The sequence below is a fragment of the Polypterus senegalus genome, chromosome 2 (genome assembly GCF_016835505.1).
Source record: "Polypterus senegalus isolate Bchr_013 chromosome 2, ASM1683550v1, whole genome shotgun sequence".
Classification (NCBI taxonomy): Eukaryota; Metazoa; Chordata; class Cladistia; order Polypteriformes; family Polypteridae; genus Polypterus; species Polypterus senegalus.
In genome coordinates, this window is record NC_053155.1 from 92138711 (window position 1) to 92161097 (window position 22387).

A 22387-nucleotide genomic window follows, 5' to 3' on the forward strand; every position below is an offset into this window, starting at 1 on the left:
TCCAACCCATACTCTCTGCATCTATGGGGGGGGGATTGGGGGAAGACTGTCACGGTATTCCCATTTTTATATTTTATTCTCAGTGATATGCATACGGTATTAACTTAATGGGCATCAGTTAATTGGTGACAGTGTGCATGAGAGTACCCTAAAATGGTCTGGAGTGACGTCCATGGTTAATTCCTGTCTCATGAAATGAGGCTAAACTCTAAGGTAATCAAAGTTCTTCACCCTAACAATAAACAAGATCCACGCAACAACAGACACCATCTTCAAAGGCCTGGTATTGTAAACTGGTTTATCTGCGACAAGATAACTTAGAAAAGCCAGCTAAGGACCAGGGTGATTGTATTCTATGAAACATGCATATGAAATCAAGACCTAGCTGAATAAGGCTCACTTGAATTAGCCTGGTTCTTCAATAATGCAAAGTACTTCATTAGCTCAAGACAGAGTTATGCAATTCACAATTAGAACAGTTTTGATGAGAACCAGCCATTCAGTCAACCATAGCTTGTCATTCCTATTCACCTAATTTCTTCCAAAATAACATCAAGTCCTATTTTGAACTTCCTTAAAGTTCCACAATACTTTATGATTTATTCCAGGTGTCTATGGTTTGCTACGTGAAGAAAAACTTTCTAATTTATATGATAAATCTACCCATTACAGGTTTCTTTACACATTCCCAATTCCTTTAATTTAATGACTAACTTCTACTGTGATACCTTATCAAAAGTATTCTGGGAGATTCATATGTTAATTATCTAAATTTTCAGATCATATGCTTTGGCTGCTTCCTCATAGAATTCCAGCATATTCGTGAAACGCGATATCCCCAGTTCGAAGCCATGCTTACTGTATACCAAATACCTCTGGTTTTATCCCATGAATCTTTTTCCTAATAATTGCTTCCATAAATGTACCCATCATGCAAGTTAAACTTACTGGCATATAATTATTTGTATAAGCCCGATTGCAGTTTTAAATGCAAGAGAGTGCAACATCTGCAGATTGAGCGCCTTTGACTTTAGAAGTGAAGCTGATGGGATACATGGTATATTATGGGATAGGTTGGAATAATAAAAGGCCAGAAGTTACAGACCATATAAACCAATGTAAAACAGAAGAACAAGTCTGGTGGTCTTTCAGCTGCTGTACAAGAAGTAGTTTTTGAAAAAAACTTATAAGAACCCCAAAAGAATTTGCATGTGCTGTTACGAAAGAGAGATGCTGTGTGGCAATTTTTAGCAAACCAATTAAATTCCTAAATAAATCACGGTTCGGAATCTTTGCATTGCATGATTGTGTTATTGGCATTATTCAAATTAATTTTTTTTTTTTTGAATTGGCCGGTTTATTTTTAAACTTACTAGTTTGTGAATGTATGTCCAAAGCATTGCAAAATATTATGTATTCTGTAGTAGCGCGTGTTGTTAAATGTACTTGGAAGCAAGTGAAAATCCTGTACAAAAACACACTTCAGAATGACTACAACATAAATTTGTATGCAAACATCTATTTTAACATCGAAAAAGAAAGCTGCAGCTTCTGATGCTGGCAGAAGGCCCCCCCAACGTTGAATGTCACATCATCTGAGGAGGTTGTCCTGGGCATACAATTAATGTCATTTAGAAAAGCACTTACTTGTACATTGATGTTATGGAATTATTTGTAGTTTACATAGCGTAAAGAAGGTATCACGGTAAGTCTAAAAAACATAATCTAGTACCATGGATAAAACTTTGGTTATGGATAAATATTTTTCCAAAAAGCAACTTCAAAAAAGCCTCTGATTGCATGAAAGTCATAATGGCTGGAAAACGCAAAATATTAAAAGGAGCCACTTTGGCACAAGGAATACATTGTTAATCTTCACAAATGTCTTTGTAAGATTTTCCACAAAGCAAACACTGTACATAAATACACAACAAACAAAGAAACAAAACTTGCACAATATTCAGTCACTTGCTACTGCAGGAGTATTACTAATTGCATATATACTGTAAACAGAATATATCTATACTAATAAAAGGCAAAGCCCTCACTGACTCACTCATCACTAATTCTCCAAGTTCCCGTGTAGGTAGAAGGCTGAAATTTGGCGGGCTCATTCCTTACAGCTTACTTACAAAAGTTAAGCAGGTTTCATTTTGATATTCTACCTGTAACGGTCGACAACGTCTGCCATGTTAAACTTTCTTATTTATGGCCCCATCTTCATGAAATTTGGTAGGCGGCTTCCCTGCGCTAACCAAAACTGATGTACGTACTTATTTCAGTGGTATGACACCACTGTCGGCCACCATATTGAACTTTCCAACGATCTTTGTTACTTATGAGCCCATCTTCAAGAAATTTGGTACACGGGTTCCCAACGCTAACTGAATCCTACTTGCGTACATATATACGTCCATAGCCTGCAGCTCGGTTGCCATTTGAGGCGGCTTTGGGTTCCCCATCCCCACGCCTCCCACGTAGTTGGCTGCCTGCCTATATAAGGCCGTCCGTTGCTCCGGTCACTTCATTCTTTTCCTTGCTTCGCCAGAGTATTCACGTCTCCCTGCTGATAACTGCAGCCTTTTTATTTAATCCATGGCTTCTCCGCTGTTTTTTTTGTTTATTACGATTATAGTTATTATGTAGGTATTTTAGACTTAGTTTACATTGTTCAGGTACCCATTTCCTTTATCGTTCCAACTGTACCCCCATTAACAGGTCCATCGAGGTGATCACCATCAATCAAAGAACTGTCACTTACCAAGTGGTTTCCATGCCCGGAGATGGCGCCTGCCTTTTCCACTCTGTGTTACATATTGCATGGCCATACCAGGCTCACTCTTGATATCCAGAGGAACATTGTGTCTTATGTATTGAATGACTGGGACAGGTTCAAGGTGTGGACTGATGACGGTACAGGAGACAATTATACTACACAGGAGCACCATAAGAGTGAAATGCTTAAGCCCTTCACCTATGGTTCTGCATGTGATTTGATGGCTGCCTCTGAATTGTTCGGTTGTCGCTTTCAAGTGTACCGAAATGGCCAAATATTTTACACCTTTGGACAACCAAGGTGATGATTTGAGTAGTGGACACTTTGTTTAAACTCTCAAAAGCTGGAAGCGAAGTTATCGATGAAACCGGTTGTATGTTTGCAACGCTTGACAGATGCCGAATGTCACTTCAACACAACAAGTCCTGCAAATACTAACGTAATTGAAACAAACCATGAAACTCAAACCGATTATGACAGCCGTAATCCAAGCTGTGAGAAAACAGTAATAAGTAGGCATGTCAGACGTCATGGTACATTTTCTGATGCAGCTAGATGGAAACAACTTTGTGACGCTGCCGCCAAATACTTGCAGAAAAATCGACAAGTTAGACACGCTGTTGCTAAATACTCGAAGGCAAATCCACAAGTTAATAGAGCTTCTGTTTCTAGGTATGATCCCATTAATGAAAAGTGGCTCATACGAAAACAGGAGGTTTGGCTCAAAAAACCCGATTGTGGATTTGCGTACGACCCAAACATACATTATGAATCTGACAAAAGAGTACACATTGGGAAACTTTGAAACGGCACGAGACTTCAGGTCACGTGTCTGCAAAAGAACCTAATTGAGGCAACTATTTTTACTGGCGGTGGCTCAGGGAAGGGAGTTTTTATTCCTCGCATCCCCGTTCAAAAGCCTCCAATTTCCAGTAAGGCTCTGCTTTGCAATGACCATTAATAAGTCTCAGGGACAGATCCTACAAAAGGTTGGCATTGATTTGAGGCAAGATTACTGTTCACATGGCCAACTGTACTTTGCATGCTCAAGAGTAAGCTCAGCACACAGCTTGGTTATATTACAACCGGAGGGCCGAACTTACAATGTGGTATACAAAGAGATCCTTAACAAATAATTATTGGTATATTTTCCCTCAGTTTAAAAAGGTTTACATTTCTTCTTAATAAAAATTTTAAGGCAGTACTTCGTTACTGCGAAGCTCGGGTATTTTGCTAGTTTATAATAAAACTATCTATGTCACCTGTTGAAGGCAGGTAATAGAATAATTTAAAAATAAAAATCAATATCTCTCTCATGCCTTGTGTGTATCCTCATGGTCTTTCCTCTTGATCCTGTGTGTGTGAACCTGTCCGGACCGGTGCTCAGACTCTTCCTGCTTTTGAATACGACTTTCACTGGGGCCGCTACACCTTTACTCCTCCACAAGTGTCTCACACTCCCTACTTAAACAGAAAGTGCGTCACCAAAGCCAAACTGACCAATCAGATTGCTCAGATAGCTCAATCAGATTGCTTGGAGGAATTGGACACACAACACACACACACACTTTAGCATTGTATAATACAGTATTTTTTTTTGGCGGATCTAATGTATATCTTGCACCGAGAGATTTGTTAATAAATGCCAAGAGATCTGTCCGCTCTATTAGCAATCTTGACAGTGATGGTGTAAAATCCCAATATATAATCGAACTACCTTTACCCTTCAGATATTCAAGGAGTGGGCATGATATGACTAATCCTGGAGAGTAATTGAGGATGATTAAGACACAAACCTCTGTATGCAGTTCATCAGTGTGAGCACCAGACCATACATTTCCAATTTTTATTAGTGTTTCTATGTTATTTGCATTTAATCCATTATAAAAATTTTGCCTTTTTAATATTTCATTAGTGAAAACAGAACAAGGTGAAATATTATAAAAAATAACATTATGTGATTAATTATTGTGATTAATTATTGAGCTATGCAATGGAATCTATTTAATATGCACATTAGTGTCGTCTAGAAATATGTTACTATTTGTTATTAGACAATATAAATCTATAAATAGTGTCATTAAATACATTATATACCAAAAACAACATACTTTATTTCTAATCTTTATTTGTGATGGTGTTCTAAAAGCTACACACATTTCCCATTGTTCCAATTGTTCTGGTGTTGATAAGTTATTGATCTTGGAAAAAAGTGAGATGTTTCTACAAACTGAGATAAGGTATAAAATGAAATGCAAAATGAGGGAGGGGGTGGCTGGAGTTGATCAAGCAGCAATTATTTGAAAGAAACATTTCACTGGCCACAAATGTAAGCACACGATGGTAAACTTAGAATTGAGCAACAACTTGCTAGCAGAAGAAAAAGTAATCACTTGGATAGTCACAGAATCAAGTGGTTAACATTTGATTTATAGCAGGATAAAAACTTTACCCCAATACCGAACAAAACAAGAAAAAACAAATTGGGTATTATATAATTAAATAGTCAATTACCCCAAAAACTGTTCTGATAAAAGGGCAGAGCCAAGTTAAACTATAGTTTACACCTTAGGGAATGGCGAAAACAAAAAAGAAAGAAGTGTTTAATATTAAAAAAAAACAAAAAAACAAAAAAAACCACATAATCCATGAAGTCTCACCTGGTTCTAACAAATAAGCGTAATTATATCCAAAATCCAACGATGAAACAAAGTAGTCCCCATTTCGGAACAGTGGTATGAAAGGCACCATGTGGTAGTCGTGGTTGTGACCGATGGGAGCGTTGACTGCTGGGTAGAGATCTCTGACTGGCTGGTGTCTTCTTAGCCACTGCTCAAAAATACTAATTATATGGAGACAAATAAAAAAAAAAAAGTCTGTTAAAATGACCTGTGGCCTGAATAAAAACTAATAAACACACACTTTCCAGTTGTGCTTCTTTATCTGCAACATATTATCTCAAATGCCAGAAATGCACAAGTAAGCAATGTAAAATATGATGAAGACTAAAACCAAACAGGACTGGAAGAAAATGGCTGTAGCCAAATAGTATGGTTATTTCACAACTTTTTGGTTCCCATTTCTAATATATGTATTAGTATTGTTGTTGCAACCCCCTTTCCAATTATGGCATATGCTAATTGGTCATAAGGGATTTACAGAACCAGAAGGACTAAAAAGAAAGAAAGAAAGAAAGAAGAACCTTCTTCTGAACCTTGGCAGTTACAATAAGGCATTAAGCAGATGTATTGTTGTTGGTATAAAGGAGCCCCAGTAGTATTTCTTGACACACTTCTGCTGAATAATTCATTGGCTGAAAGACCTCAGTGTTGGTGTGTCAGAGTGAGGATGAGCAGTATTGTTCATTATGACACTCAGTTTCTTTTCATTCTCTCCTTTGCTACTACCTACACGAGATCCATAGTGTGTCCCCATAACTGGGTCTCATTTGAAGTGATGCTACAAGCCCAGAACACCATAGCATAGAAAAAAATTGCACAGGCCATCACACAATCACAGAGTTGTAGAACATGTACTGGATGTCACAACGGAACAACAAAAAAACAAAAAAAAAACAAGCAAACAGTCTGCTCTATCCTTCATATATAGTTGTACTGTGTTAGGAGACCTTTCCAGCCTGTCACTGATGTAGACTTCCAAGTACTTTCAGCAAGGCACCACCTCTACATCCACTCCCTGAGTAGTGACTGGACATAAAGGCTCTTTGGTGCAATGAAAGTCAATAACCAGTTCCTTGTTTTGTCAATGTTAAGGTGAAGGCAATTCTTTCTGCATCAAGAAACAAAGTTCTCCTCCCAATTCCTATACTCTGTTTCTTCCTTTCAAGTGACATGACCTGGAGTTATATTTATAGTTGGAGGTTTACAGAGAAAAGGAGATAGGACCGTTCCTTGTGGTGCTCACATCGGTTTCAGAAACACAGTCCTCGAGTCTCACAAGCTGTGGCCTGCCCAAAAAAGAGTCCATTATCCAGGACACCATAGGCTCATCCACCTACATATCTCCGAGTTTACCCCTTAACACGGATGGCTGGATAGTACTGAAGCCACTTGTGAAATTAAAAATAAAACCAAACAATCCATACTGCCAGGTGAGGGAAAGCCTTGTCCAACAGATAGGTAATTTAATTCCCGACTCCATCTTTGTCCGATAGGTCTTCATGATATGATAAGTAAAGGCCACTGGTCTGTAGTTAAATGGCATGTTTGATAAGGAAACAAACATAATTGTGGTAATTTCTCGCTAAAACTCATTGAAATATTTTCTACTATTCTTTGCTCCTTTTCCAATTAACAAGATCGGAGTCTGGGAAGCACCAACAGGAACAAGAAGTGGCACTAGGACTTTGCAGGGTCTTAAAAATGCCCACTCACAAACTCACTCATATAGGGCTAGATTTAAAGCCATCAGTTAGCCAATACTGCACACTTTTGTCTTGTGAGAGGAAATGTGGGCACAACTTGTACAAGAGAGTCTGGAACTGTGTCCCAACAGTGGTACCCACTGTGTTACTGTGCGGTCAGTTTCTAATGTGAAAGGCCTGGTTATTTGTGTTTGCCCCCAATAAATTTTAATCAAACAATATAATGTTCAATATTCAAAGGAAAATACAGCTCTCTCACAAGTGCTTTAATTACTTGCTCCGAAAATTCAATTTTCTTGGTTAATTCCAAAAAAAGTGCATTTCAATTAAATTGTATTAAAAAAGGTCAGGTTTGAAAACATGTCCCATTTTACACAATAATAGCCGATCATCATTATTTTAAATACCTTTAAGTACACAGAGATGCACATTTCTGAACTAAACTTTAGTTTACACTCACAAAAACAAAGCTGATGTTATATTATACATTTTAAAGGTCAAAGATATTAAATATTTCCACTTGTATATTAAATGTAAATATTTGTAGTATGGTGAAAGTTGATTCTGACAAACTCCATTTGGCAGTCAGCTGCTTTTCCAGAAGTGGAATTGAGGGCGCTGAATAATTTGAATTGCTTTGATCTGTAAGATGATATTAACATTTAGTATTAACACTGGTTTGTAGAGGAGACTGACTTTACTTAAAATTCTCACACTCTACCTAAAACAAATAAATAAGGAATGCTTTATGCAAACAGGCTTAAAATCAAGTATCAAGCTGCACAGCCTCTAGAAGCAGGTCTCAAGCACTGACATTATGTATAAAAGAGGCATTTTAACTTGAATTAAGCGAAAGAAAAAAAAAAATGGGTGTATCTGAAAAAAACCTTATTGGCAAAAATGTATGCAGTTTTCTTCAAGTCAAGTGCAGGTTTCTTACAGAAATGTAGCTTACAAAAAATAAAAATTTTCAAAATAACATTTTTTGAAAAAAAAATAGGCAGAGAAAATGCTCACACTTCTTACAGAAAGTGCTTGATAAACAAAAAAAAATCCACATTAATGTTGTTTTCATAGCAGTCATAAAATAATCAGAAAAAAAAAAAACCCATACTAGTCTCAACCATAACAGTACAGATGAAATCTACTTCATTCAATGGCCAAATGTATCCAATCCATTGATGAGGCACTTAGCGAGTTTAAACAGTTTAGTGTGAAACAAGGAGTCAACTGTCCATTACTTTGCATACACATCTACATGTCTATGGAATCGTACACTTGCTTAAAATAATAATAAAAAGCATATCTGAGAAGGGGCGGCACGGTGGTGCAGTGGTAGCGCCTTGCAGTTAGGAGACCCGGGTTCACTTCCCGGGTCCTCCCTGCGTGAAGTTTGCATGTTCTCCCCGTGTCTGCGTGGGTTTCCTCCGGGCGCTCCGGTTTCCTCCCACAATCCAAAGACATGCTGGTTAGGTGGATTGGCGATTCTGAATTGGCCCTAGTGTGTGCTTGGTGTGTGGGTGTGTTTGTGTGTGTCCTGCGGTGGGTTGGCACCCTGCCCAGGATTGGTCCCTGCCTTGTGCCCTGTGTTGGCTGGGATTGGCTCCAGCAGACCCCCGTGACCCTGTATTTGGATTCAGCGGGTTAGAAAATGGATGGATGGATGGATATCTGAGAAGCATCAGTTTATGAACAGTAACAATAGGGCTACATCGTTTAATGAATGCTTGATTGTGTCACTTACAGAAGTAATAACAATGTTGTTCTTAAACAGTCACTGTAAAAGGAGATCTTTTGCCATATTCAAGCTGCTTTGTGGTCAGTAAATATCTTTGATGAAATTCTGCCTTCCATTTAACAGCAATAGTTTAGGCACCCAACTCTCAAATTACTTGTTATGGGAATGACACCTTTTCAGTGATCACATTTTTGGCTCAGATATGCAGAGTGTTTAGACTATGAATTTGACACATTCCTGAGCTGGATTAATGTATAATTAGATAGTGTTTCTGACTCCTTAATCTTTACATGACAAGCATGCATTTGCTGTTTTGAACATTTACTTTGCAGATGGGTGTATAACAGACCCTTAATATTTTTTTTTAAAGTTTGGATAGAGAGAGATTTCTTTTGAGTGTGTACTGCCCTTTTTAGTCAGCCAGTCATTTTCCAACCCGCTATATCCTGTTGGCATTGATAAAATAGTAAATGGCAAGTATGTCTGTCAGAATATCACTTTTTGATTCTACTGTGAAAGTGGAACTAGGAACCAACTTACTTTTTACCTTTGTAAATGTCCCCCAAGCCACTAGGTCTCACTTTAAAAGTCACAGGATTATAGGGGAGGACAGACAGGCTGACCCTCACCAATCACACTCTCAAGTACAGAACGCCTGCAGAAAAACTAGTGCCATTAGCGGGACCTGCTCAGGGTCACCGACCGACTTTTGAACGTTGGCCAGGTAGCCTGGAGACACTTGTGAGCACGTACTCTGATGGGTTTCCTGACCTAGCCTTAAAAGGCCCCTGCAGTTTGTATACAAGGGGCCTTAGCAGTGCCTTCTCCCAGCTCTAAAATAGCTGGAGACAGAAAGAAGGCTTGTTGGTAAATAGGAGGGCCTGAAAGCTTAGCCATATATATGTTTGTAGGGATTTGTTTTTGACGGTTCACCTTGCCTGGATAATAAAACCATTTTCTTTCATTACCTCAGTTCTTTTGGTTATCCTTTGGATTTTGAAGTGCAGCATGAGCACCCTCTACAGTCCACACTGCCTATTACTGCAACACCAAAGTATGTACCAGGGGACATAAAAATTTTTCATCCCATACATATATATGCTGAAAAAAACACCTCATACCCTTAACTTCTAAGGCACAAAAAAGTTTCTGGAAAACATCTGTTTTTGCTCTATAAACACATAACACTGTTTACATACCTTTAGCAAAACTGAAACAAGGACCATTGCTGAGTCAGCATGACTGTTTAAAGAATCTGACAAACACGATCAAGTTCCAAAGTGTCCATCCAAATGGATACAGGAAGAATATTTATATTGCCATTCCTTTGAGGATTTTAAATAACTACGGAGATTACATCAACCCAATTCACCTTGTACTTAGGATAGTTGATAACAGAAAGAATCCACAAGTGTGAATGATTAAGTAATTAACAGTTGGCATTCAGAAGTCAGGGCGGCACGGTGGCGCAGTGGTAGCGCTGCTGCCTCGCAGTTAGGAGACCCGGGTTCGCTTCCCGGGTCCTCCCTGCGTAGAGTTTGCATGTTCTCCCAGTGTCTGCGTGGGTTTCCTCCGGGCGCTCCGGTTTCCTCCCACAATCCAAAGACATGCAGGTTAGGTGGATTGGCGATTCTAGATTGGCCCTAGTGTGTGCTTGGTGTGTGGGTGTGTTTGTGTGTGTCCTGTGGTGGGTTGGCACCCTGCCCAGGATTGGTTCCTGCCTTGTGCCCTGTGTTGGCTGGGATTGGCTCCAGCAGACCCCCGTGACCCTGTATTCGGATTCAGAGGGTTAGAAAATGGATGGATGGATGGATTCAGAAGTCAATACTTGTATATAGAATCAAACTTCTGTAAATAAAGAAAGATGCCAGAATGAAGAACCATAAAGACCAGCAACTTCAATCATAACTTTATAAATATTAAAGCTCAAAGAATGCAAATGATTTCAGAAAACATTAGCCCAGTGGTTCTTCAACTTCAGTCTTGGGAGCCCTACCTGTGGCTGCAGGTTTTTGTTTCAACCACTTTGATAATCGGAGAGTCATTTTTAATTTTCATTTAACTCATTACTTAAATACCTGCCTGTTTTATTTTATTTTGCATTCAGAAAAAAAAGCATTATTGTTAAATTGGCATTTATTGAAAATTAATGTTTGTATTTTTCTCTATAATTTTAGAAGTTGGATTGGCTCCTGCAGACCCCCTGTGACCCTGTGTTACGAAATAGCAGGTTGGACGATGACTGACTGACTAATTCTATCATCTTTTTAACTCCTCTTTTCTGGGGATTTTTCCCTCTTAATTATATCACTGACAAATTAATGGCAAGCATAGCAGACACTGGGGCAAGGGACACCAATTTCAAGAAGTGAAAAAAAACCAAAACAGTGTGCTTATTAACTGATGGCATAAATAACCAGAAAATTAACAAAATATCAAAATTCTAAAGAACAACAAAAGAATTGTTAAGCACTGAAACTCGCAGTTTGTTCAATCAGGAAAATTAGCATAATCAGGATGCAATTTTCTTTTCTTGCAATCAGTTTGCAAAAAACAAAAATGCACACACAAAGTGGAAGGAAACACTTGCTTAATTAAGGCTGAATTCAAAGTGAAAGAAGAAAAATGGTTGGGGGAAAAAAAAAAAAACCTGCAGCTGCAATGGTCGTCCAGAACTGAACTTGAGAACGACTACAAGTAGTGAACGACAAACCATGTGTCCGCAGTTAGAAGCAAAAGAGAAAGGCTGAAGCTGAAAACAGACAGGCCAAGATCATGTATGGATACATTCCTGCTGTCTTGTTAGACTATACTGCATATAGACTTATTTTCCTTAATTAGAAGAATCCAAACCCACTCTTAATTCAGTAGCAAAATTATGCATAACATTAACCAAAAGTAGAAAAAATATCCATGAAAAATGGTTCGAATTTTTATATTGTAACCTTTAGGATCAATACATAACAGCCTAATGTAATTCACAGAGTAGGAGTTTGGTGTATTCCATTTGAAGTGGGAAGCTGGAAGTTTCAACTTGGAAACTCTGGGCTGGTCTGTCAAATCTGAGTTTGTTGTGATCATGACATCAATCCAAAATGGCGACTTATACCATACATTTTAATGAAAGCTGTAGTATTTACTGTTTATTAGCACTTCTGTCCAAGTGTGTCTCATTAAATCTGTCATACACACAGTACTGTGCAACTTCTATTTGTGGATATGTTGCTACAGTGCTTGGATCCACAATGTGTAATGCCTTGTTAACAACTGTTATTTATTCCAATGGAGCAAGCACAACAAAAGGTTCCCAACCCAAGTACATCCATATTGGTTTTCTGAATGTTTTACTGGAACATGATCAATTCAAATGTGAGGTCATTCCCAGCTCTGACATCTGACTTGCAAGTTAAACGGAACACAGCATCTCTACCCATAGTACACAATGGATCCCATTGTATGAACTTAAAGGTTTGGTAAACACTTAGACTTCTGTTCCATATGGTGAAAGATGAAATCCAATTTTGGCAGAAATTTAAGGGAATAAATAGTTGGTCTCAGTTAAGCACATGGTAAAAACTGCAAATGCAAAAATCAAAATTCAGTAACAGGGAAGGCATTTGGAGATGTACATTAACTCTGCATTTAAATACATATGGTATATCTAATTGTAAAACAATCAGGAAATTTATGAAATGGAAAATCATTTGAGGCAATAAAGTTGGCACATTAAATTCAGTTTAAATGTACAAAAGTAGTCAGGTATATAGCTTTTTTCTGTGCAGTAATGTCTTAAATGCATCATCTGAGAGGGGAAAAAAGCAGCTTTAGGCACCTTATAAATTTCTGTTTGTTTCATGATATACTGTTGGTACAATTTACATCAATGCCAAAAACTCAGAAAAATGCCAATGTGAAAGATTTAAATGTTTGAAAGTACTATGAATTTGAGAACACAGACATTTTTAAATAGATAAAACGCCATTTCCTAATCACTATAATAATGTATACCATATAAATGGTATGCAGTACATATTTTACCCTGGAATATTTCACTGTATACAGGAAAATGTCTAATATACTTAACTAATGAAAAGGCAGTAAGCTATAGGCTAGTATGTTTAACATCTGTGATAGGTAATTAAATAGAACATATTCCAGAAAAAAATAAATAAAAATAAATCGTACATCAATTATACATGTAGAGCTGTGAACAGTCAATGTGGGTTTAGACTTGGAGGTCACATTTCATTGAAATGGCAGAATTTTGCAAGTACTGTAAACAGCTAAAGAATTTGACACAATGCTTCTTTCAATTTTCAAAACACTTTTGATGAGTTACTGCACTGGTGGATTGCAGAAGCTGGATTTGAAGGTGCATTGTGTAGACAAGGACAAAAACTGGCTGAAACACAAAATACGTTTGATTCATGACAGGTGTCAAACGCTCTAAGGATAATAAAAGTCCTTTAGGAATTGGAGCAGAGTCCACTGCTCCTTTTAATGTATGTCAATGATCTTTTAAAAAATGTACATAACAAGCTGTTTTACATGCAATACTAAACAAGGTAAAATGGCAGATACTCTAGCCTCAGTACAATCATTGCAGACAGACCTGCAAAGAATTCAGACTTTGATAGATGTATTGTAAATAAAAGTGAGGTTTTACACATCAGAATCAAATTGTGGGGAGGGAGGCTGAAACTTGAAAGAACTCCTCACAGGAAGGATTTAGGAGTTTTGTTGGACTTGTCATAAAACAGACATTTTACAGAAGTGATTAAAGTGGCTAATAGGATTTTAAGATTCATAAAACTTTGTGCTGACTACATATCAAGAGAAGTTATTTACAATGCCATTATAAAACGATATTTAGAATATCTGGCTTTGAAGTTGCTGTCAGTTTAGTTGCATTGTATCAAATGAAAGTGAAATTTTCCTGTAAATAAATAAAATAAAATTACATTCATATGAGTAAACCATCAGTGGGTGCACACTCACCTGTCCACAAACACATGGTGAATCAAAAAGATTGGATCATTTGCGGAGCCTTGAACCTGAGACATGGATCCATTCATGTAAATATGGAGAGCATTGTGCAAAGTACTCTGCGCACGTGTAGCTACACCATCAACTGGATTTGCAAAGCCTTTTTAAAAGTAAGAATATGTTAAAAAAAGAAATTATTCCCATATAATCCATACAAGAGAGACAATACAACAGAAAACTCATTTCAATTATTTTTTGGTTAGCAAAAAAAAAATAAAACAAAAACATTAACTAAAAAGAATTAAAACATTTACAAACACACACACACACACACACAATTAAACCCCCTTCTTAGAAAACTGTATCCCCATACACATCCCAGTTTTAAAAGACTGCACACCAAGTATGGCTCCAGACAATTGGCAATGAAAATGGAGAATTTTGTTCACACCATTCCGTTATCTATGAAATTGATAAGTTCTGTCATACCTTTACAAACAAGAGTTGCTATTTTACAACAAAAAGGTAAGGAGTAATGATTTTTAGAAAATAGTACAAGCATTTAAGCTAAATGTTTTTGCACAATTTCCCCACACAGAAAAACATATACAAGATTTTATAATCCACCCAACAGAAACTCTATCAAAATTACACAATGTCAAATTACTCAAATGATTGAGGAAAAAGTATTGGTTTGGAATTATGATATTGTTGGAATTACAACACTATGCTTAAATGCATCACTTGCTATGTATTCTTCACAAAAGATACAATTAGGCTTACAGGATCACCTGAAACTTCAACCAGAAGTCAACTGAAAATAAGCAGCAAATAATCAATGAACTAAACAAACATTTCATGGAAGTCTTCAAGAAATTATACAGCAGATAAAAAATAAACATGAATGGAAATGCATCAATAAAAATAAGAAACTAGCTCAATGTTTAAAGTTTTTTGCACTTTATGCATTTGGTGCATTGAAGACAACAAACAAATCTCATTATGTGAAGAGAGTTATCAGTCAGTCATTTTCCAACCCGCTATATCCTAACACAGGGTCACGGGGGGGCTGCTGGAGCCAATCCCAGCCAGCACATGGCGCAAGGCAGGAACAAATCCCCGGGCAGGGCGCCAGCCCACCGCAGGGCACACACCCACACACCAAGCACACACTAGGGACAATTTAGGATCGCCAATGCACCTAACCTGCATGTCTTTGGACTATGGGAGGAAACCCACACTGACATGGGGAGAAAATGCAAACTCCACACAGGGAGGACCCGGGAAGCGAACCCAGGTCTTCTTACTGCGAGGCAGCAGTGCTACCACTGCGCCACCCATTATCAGTAGTGCTTAACAAAAACTCTAACGACCAGAACGTTGCCCATGTAAATCTAATCCATAAGAAGTATCATATATTCCCAGTAATTATAGACAAATAGGCCTTACATAAAGATTATGAAAATTATACTCCGAAATAAATTTAAAGACTACAAAGCATATGACAGTTTACTTAAACTTTCTCAAAAAAAAAAAAAAAATTACATCGAGGAGCCATTTGGACAATTTGGCTTTAAGGTAACCAAATTTACAAAAAAGTGTCTTCTGGCTGGCCAAATTCTCATACTACTGTTATGGGGTTCAGTGTATACAATTCGAGATCATTGAATATCTAGAAGAGGGAATTGTCCAGCTGAACGGTGTATTTGCATGCTGCAGTGATCCAGGGGCTTAAAATTCTACTGGAACACTTAACAAGGAATTTGTATTTTTATGTTTAGAGATCCATTTAGTGACAGGACTTGCAAGTTGGCCAGCTGATTATTTAAAGATTGCCATTTTCCCTTTTAGGCATGGTTATTTATAGTTAATGTACTTTTCTGTTGATGTATTTGTAAATCTGTGAGAACATTCCAAGTAGGTCTTCAGGAATAATTTGCATAAAAATAAAATGAAACATAAATACAATTTGTACAAAATCGACATTTATTAACCTAAAAGGAAATATCAAAGTGGGACAAAAAAAAGTATCAATTCCTAACCCTATTCGGTGAAACTACAGTATGTTCTTAATCAAAAAACATTTCCCCAAAATAAACTCATTTATACTACAATACATCTTAAAAATATGAACAAGGCTGTGAACAATCTGTCATCTACCTGGTTTAACCAGGGCATTTACTAAAATGCATATTGTGTTGTATGACAGACATCTTTAAAAATACAAGATGAAATTCAGTCTTCAATGTAGCAGCAGCCTGTGATAAATGCTATAGTCAGTTACAATCTTTTATTCAAGTCATTTACCTTCTAGAGTGTTCCGAAAGCTGAAGTTTGCGGTTCTGTCCAGTGGTTCAGTTTCATATTGAGTTAGACTCAAGCAGAATTCCACCTCAGCAGATGTTGGCAAACGAGGAGTACGACCCTTATCATGATTACCAGGATTCCGCAGAAGAGGCCCTTCAGTTGTGCCATTGCATAATGTCTCCAGACTGTTGTACTCATCTGATCTCGAGCAAATTACCTGTGGAAATTATAATTTAAAAAACAAAAAAGGTGCGGTTTGCTTTTACTCTCAGTACTGACTTTTAATAGAAAGTTAAAAATAAAGCAAAACAAAACTGTTGAAGAATATCCATTGTAGGACCAAATGTGACCAACAAGTTTGGCACCAACAAGACCCAGACAAATAAAAGACATCACATCAATAAAATGAAAAATCATAAATTTACAGCACACATGTCAATTATGAATAATTTCCTTTAATACCAAACCATATACCCGATTCAGTTTTTAACAATGTCCCAAAGAAATTTAAAAACAGCTTGACTAATCAGACCTAAAAATTTAAGGCCATGAATTTAGAGATTATAATACACTCTGTGCAAGTGTTTCTCAGTTAAGGTGAACTTTCAAATATGTATACTAGAAAGAAATCTTTGTTCATGTACAATAAATAAATTAAATGTGTGTATTATAAAAATGATCCACCTATAAGCAATTATAAATGAAAACATCAACAGTATTCTTTTTGTTTTTATATGTTTACCAGGGTGAATTATCCATCCATCCATTATCCAACTCACTATATCCTAATTACAGGGTCACAGGGGTCTGCTGGAGCCAATCCCAGCAGGGCACCAAGCCCACCGCAGGGCGCGCACACACACACACACACACACCAAGCACACTCTAGGGATAATTTTTAGGATTGCCAATGCTATACATTTTGCAAAAATGACATTGTGCACCTTCCTATTTCCTTCCCTGGATTTTATTAGCTATGAATTCTCCCTAGCCTATGTGATAGGATACTACGGAGCAGACATATCTTCTGAGGAGGGTGTTATAGTCCACCCACCTTCTGAAAGGCTGGGATTTGCCTACCAGTAATATGAAAAATAATTAAAATGGGAAGTGTCCCACCACACATAACATTTGTCCCAATAAATAGATAATATTCACAGAGATTTAGGACAAAACAAGAAAGATCTGACCTAACTATAACTTGGTCACACATCCTTAGAAATCCATGGTCATTTTTGTTATAGAATGTTAAGGAGGTCTCACGGACACACAGTGCTACACAATAGTAAAAATCTCTGTAAAAATGGAGGGGGTGCACTTGAGTGGACCCCAAACCCAAATGAAGCCAAAGAAAACAAAGTATACAAAAAGGAAGGAATTATTGTAGCAAAAATGCAGAAGGGAACAGGTTGTAGAAACAATAGCATAAGACAGGGAAGGGGAAATATAAACATCCGTGGGCCTAGCTGAACCATAGTTTACCCAGACTCCCTGATGGTTCTTCTTTTTCTGGCCTCTGTTCCTCCAGTCAGTCCATCCACCTCCTAGAATGGACAAGGCTTTTAAGCCTGGGCAATGAGGTTGTAGAGCAACTTATCTAGGCCTCCATAGTATAGGCAGGACCAAAGAAGCCCAGAATGTTTGTTCACCTCAGTGACTCATGGGATTCCAAATATACTGCAGTGGTGCTTTTGTTTTGGGGAACATCTTAAACAGGTGTTCCTCCTGCCCACTGCTTACTTAATTTCAAGACTTGTGCATCCCGAGACATTAATTGTATTTCTGAATGAAGAGGCCTTTTAAATATCTTAATTTTGTTTCACTGGAACATATGTTTGATCGAACATTAATTTGTAATGAATATTTTTGAAGTAAATACAAAATAAATAGACATGTGCAGCCCTGCATTGGTCCTTTAGCACCCCCTGTTAGCTATATACGATTGCCTGCTACTCAAAAAAAAAATCAATAGAGATTCACCCCAAAAATCTTAAAGCACCAACCCAGGACAAATACATGCAAGTCATGTTATTATAAAAAATCCCTAAATATCTGTAATATTAAACATTCCTATAATCAGTCCAGGAAGGGATGCTATCCTTTTGCAAATTCTTTTTTTTTTTTTTGGAAACTCTTCAGAAGTTCTTTTTGTGCTTTTTGAAAACATTCTTGGAAGCTTACTGCTTTGAAAGCCAGCTACACAAAATCTCAGGTAGATTACAAGAATCAGAGATGCCAGCAATTATTTTCTATAGCACGGATTCCAACTTGGTGCTGCTGCTTCTTAATTCCTGCAGTTAATCTACTCCTACGCAACCTTAACATCCTTGCAACAGACAATTTGATACAAGCAAGGGCACTTTTAAAATCTCTCACACATTATTTTTAATCTACACACTTTACAAATTTGATATCTTGAAACCATGCTTCTACAGGATTGTTTTCTGCAAATTCTACTTTACTGACTTCAATGTAACACAGAGTCAAATTAAGGAGGCTGTTTCTGATTATTATGTATAGGGTGAAATAGAGAGTATTCTGGTTTTGTTTTTCCCCCATTTTTGAGAAATATAGTGACAATCATTTGTTTCTTCCAATTCTTTTACTGCTTCTAAATATGTTCTCATAATTGATGCTCCCACTTCATCTTATGTTGTTACAAAATGTTAAGAAAGGGTGCAAAATGTTATTATCTTCCTGATCATAAACAGTAAGCTCACACATTTGAAAACTACAAGGAAGCCTACAAAATGGAATGGATACTTCATTGCCATTCATGAATTCCATCACATCATCTGCTTTTACATCTTCAAATGAAGAGGAAATGTGAAGAAAGTTTGAGTAAAAGTGCTAACCCACTTATGCATGTTTGACATTGCTCAGATTGCTACAGTATAAGGCATTTGAGTTTATAAAGCCTGAGGGCACATGCAAACGCTCTTAATATATGAGGCGTTCAAATAAAGCCAGCCAATTCCCCCAGTTATTACGTAAATTAAAGTGAAGCTATTAGCTATGTAGTCCCCTTGCACAATACAGTATAATAAACTTTATTCAGTCTCAGATATTTAACAAGTGTAGAGGTCAGGGAGCTAAAAGCGACATCACTTATTCTTCGAAGCATAAAACTGAAATCTACTACCATTACTATAAATTTGTACTTCAAAAACGGTATTGTAATTAGCTTAGCAACCCCAAGGAAAAAGAGAAATCAAGTAGGAATTAGAAAATGATGAGTAGGGGATAATCACAGGAATAGACTTAAACTGGAAAACAAGAAAAAGTAGATGAAGCAAAACAAACAAAAGAAATCTTCAGAAAATTTTTTTATTAAATATCCATAAACTTAGATGTCAAGCAAACCACTCGCCATCTTAAATATCCGCCACACGACAGGACGTGCAAGGTGGTCAGCCACCACGTGGTAGGAATACGCAACAAGGCTCCAACTGAATTGGCAAATTTTGCAACATCATTGCAGCAGGCCGAGGTCACCTTCATAATCATAATAATAGCAATATGCTAAATTAATAAAATAAATGACAAAGCTTTTATTTTCCAGTAGTGCCTCATGTCCGATTAGCCTCCAATGTACAGCATCAGTGCAGGTAAGAAATATTTTTACATTTATAGAAGACACCTAACTTTAGAAAACAATTTCATGTGACAAAGCATACATTACACGTTTGTAAAGAAATAACTAACTTGAAAAATATCAAACTTTGCCTTTAAAGGTAATTTTCACACAAGTGTTAGAGTTTTTCTTCATATGGATGAAGTTGCAGAGCAGTGTGGATGAGAGTAAAACTTCACTTCATGTTAATTTGGAAAAATGAGATGAATACAATTTATGGGCTTTATTAGGATGAGTAGGCCATTCTTTTCAAAATTGCTTTAACATCCTAATTGTGAGCAGTAGAATTTGACTGTGGACGCCCTTTCAAACTGCTGGGGAAGCCTCTCATTTACCTAGTGGACCACTAACACTAGACTTTAGCTACTTCTCTTTCTGTGCAGCATTTCTCCAAGAAATGGAATCATTGACCACCAACACCGATTAAATCTTCAGACAGCTACTGTCACATTTGAATAGCTCAATATCAGCAAATGTTAAGGTTATTTCATTTTGCAAACAGTATATGAAAGATTTTTTGTGCTTAAAATGATGTACTTGTTCTGTGTCAATAGTGATCACATATAGTAAATGAAGATCTTTTCATAAGCATTAACATGCACAGATCAGTAAACTGCTTTGAGATAGTTCTCATTTAAAGACAGTGCAAAATATAATCACTTAGCTGTAACCTTAGTTTTTTCCTCCATTCTATAATATCTTAGTAGTGCTGGCTATTGCACATACTATACAAACATGGACTCTCAGTCTTCAAATACACATTTATTTTTTTTTAATTTTTGCAGATAAAAAGGGAACATACAAGTCAGTGATTGACAAGAATAATCATCTTCATTCTTGCACAGTTTTTTTTGTTACAGCTTTCTTGAAAGTGACATCATATAAATCATAAACAGATCTTGCTCAGTATCTAATAGGTCTTTCTCTAAAGTAACTACAAAAAGCTTAATTGTAATACTTTATTTAGTCCCTTTTTATAGTAAATTAATTATGTTGCAATCTAAAAAGAAAAACTTTAATATTACTGAATGTTGTGAATTTTACATGCAATACAAAAAATTAATACGTCAAACAGCATTCCCCATCAAATTTGCAAGTGTATAAGTAGAACTGAAGCGATTGCCTTCCTTCAAATTTTTTTGTAAAGCACAATTACATCAGTACAGTAGCTACAAAACTGGAACCTTTAATGCCATTAAAGTAATAACTACTCAGAACTTCACTACAGCCATAATGGAAGTAGTATTACGATTCTGAGGTCAGTTTATATAACGTACGGTAATTTTAATCTGTTTAATGTATTGAATCTTGCAGCTATTCATTTGTGTAGAACGGAGTGTCTCTGCTTGCTAAAATTTCGAGTATATGCAACTTTGCAAAGATTGCATTGTTGCCACTTTTGCAGCTGAAACCGATAAATGTTACTTAAGCATTAGTCCATTCTTAGGAGTCATGGAATTCACTCTGATATCATGATGATCGACTGCAACTTCAGAGGATATTTCAAAGCATGACAGGCTTCAATCGGCCATGTATTTCATGAATATATAATATTTTAATAATATATATTAATTTGCTTCATTCCCATGTTTTTTTCATATTTGCAAGTGTCTCTTTTCTTCCTTTTTACATAATGAAATATAAATAAGGAAACCTCAAATAACTGCAATTCTGTACCACAGTTTTATGGCGATTACTGAACTGTTTCCGTTTCCAAGCAAATCACTTTACAAATTGACTTGGCAATCGTTTCTTACTCAATCTCATTACTGTTGCACAGATGCAATTACCCAGTCAAATTAATGGTGTAATGCCCAGCATCCTTTGTTTTATTGAAATAAATGCATAAGGCACCAAGTGGAAATAAATGTACGCCATCCAACTCTCTCAGGGAATATTCCCATTACTGCAGATCCTTAGAGTAAACCAATACATTACTTGTAACAACAGAATCTGCTCATTAATGAGCCATGTGTCATTAAACAAAAATGAAAAAAAAAAAACCACACACACACACAACAAAAAAAAAAAAAAAACACAAGTGAGGTTTTCGGAAGATACCACAAAAAAGCAGGACATGCTCTATAGCAACAAAGCAAAATACCCCAAATTATCCACACCACATTTTAAAAAGACTGAAAATATCATGTTATATACTAACAAGCAAAAAGCTTCAAGTTAATTAGTAAAGATTATAGGAACAACATTCAACGATTAAAATGGCCATAATTAAAATAATGAATCACATTTACTTAATATTTAGAGGAAGCCCAACTCAGTAAAGCATGTTTTACCTGGGGCGGCATGGTGGCACAGTGGTAGTGCTGCTGCCTCGCAGTAAGGAGACCTGGGTTCGCTTCATGCATGGAGTTTGCATGTTCTCACCGTATCTGCGTGGGTTTCCTCTCACAGTCCAAAGACATGCAGGTTAGGTGCATTGGTGGTTCTAAGTTGACCCTAGTGTGTGTGTTTGTGTGCGCACCTTGCAGGGTTTGTTTCCTGCCTTGCACCCTGTGTTGGCTGGGATTGGCTCCAGCAGACCCCCCCATGACCCTGTAGTTA

The 22387-nt window shown here is 37.0% G+C and overlaps 1 protein-coding gene across 1 annotated transcript in view; it reads right to left on the bottom strand.

The window, feature by feature from the left end:
- The window catches only part of tyr (tyrosinase), a 28248-nt gene extending 6117 nt beyond the window's left edge, over positions 1 to 22131 (bottom strand). The window contains exons 1-4 of the mRNA XM_039746245.1: positions 22120 to 22131; positions 16192 to 16408; positions 13897 to 14044; positions 5437 to 5618 (exon numbers count right to left, since the gene is read on the bottom strand). Of these exons, the coding sequence (XP_039602179.1) occupies positions 5437 to 5618; positions 13897 to 14044; positions 16192 to 16408; positions 22120 to 22131 (559 nt within the window). The remainder of the gene's footprint in view (positions 1 to 5436; positions 5619 to 13896; positions 14045 to 16191; positions 16409 to 22119) is intronic.
- Between the last annotated feature and the right edge of the window lie 256 nt (positions 22132 to 22387).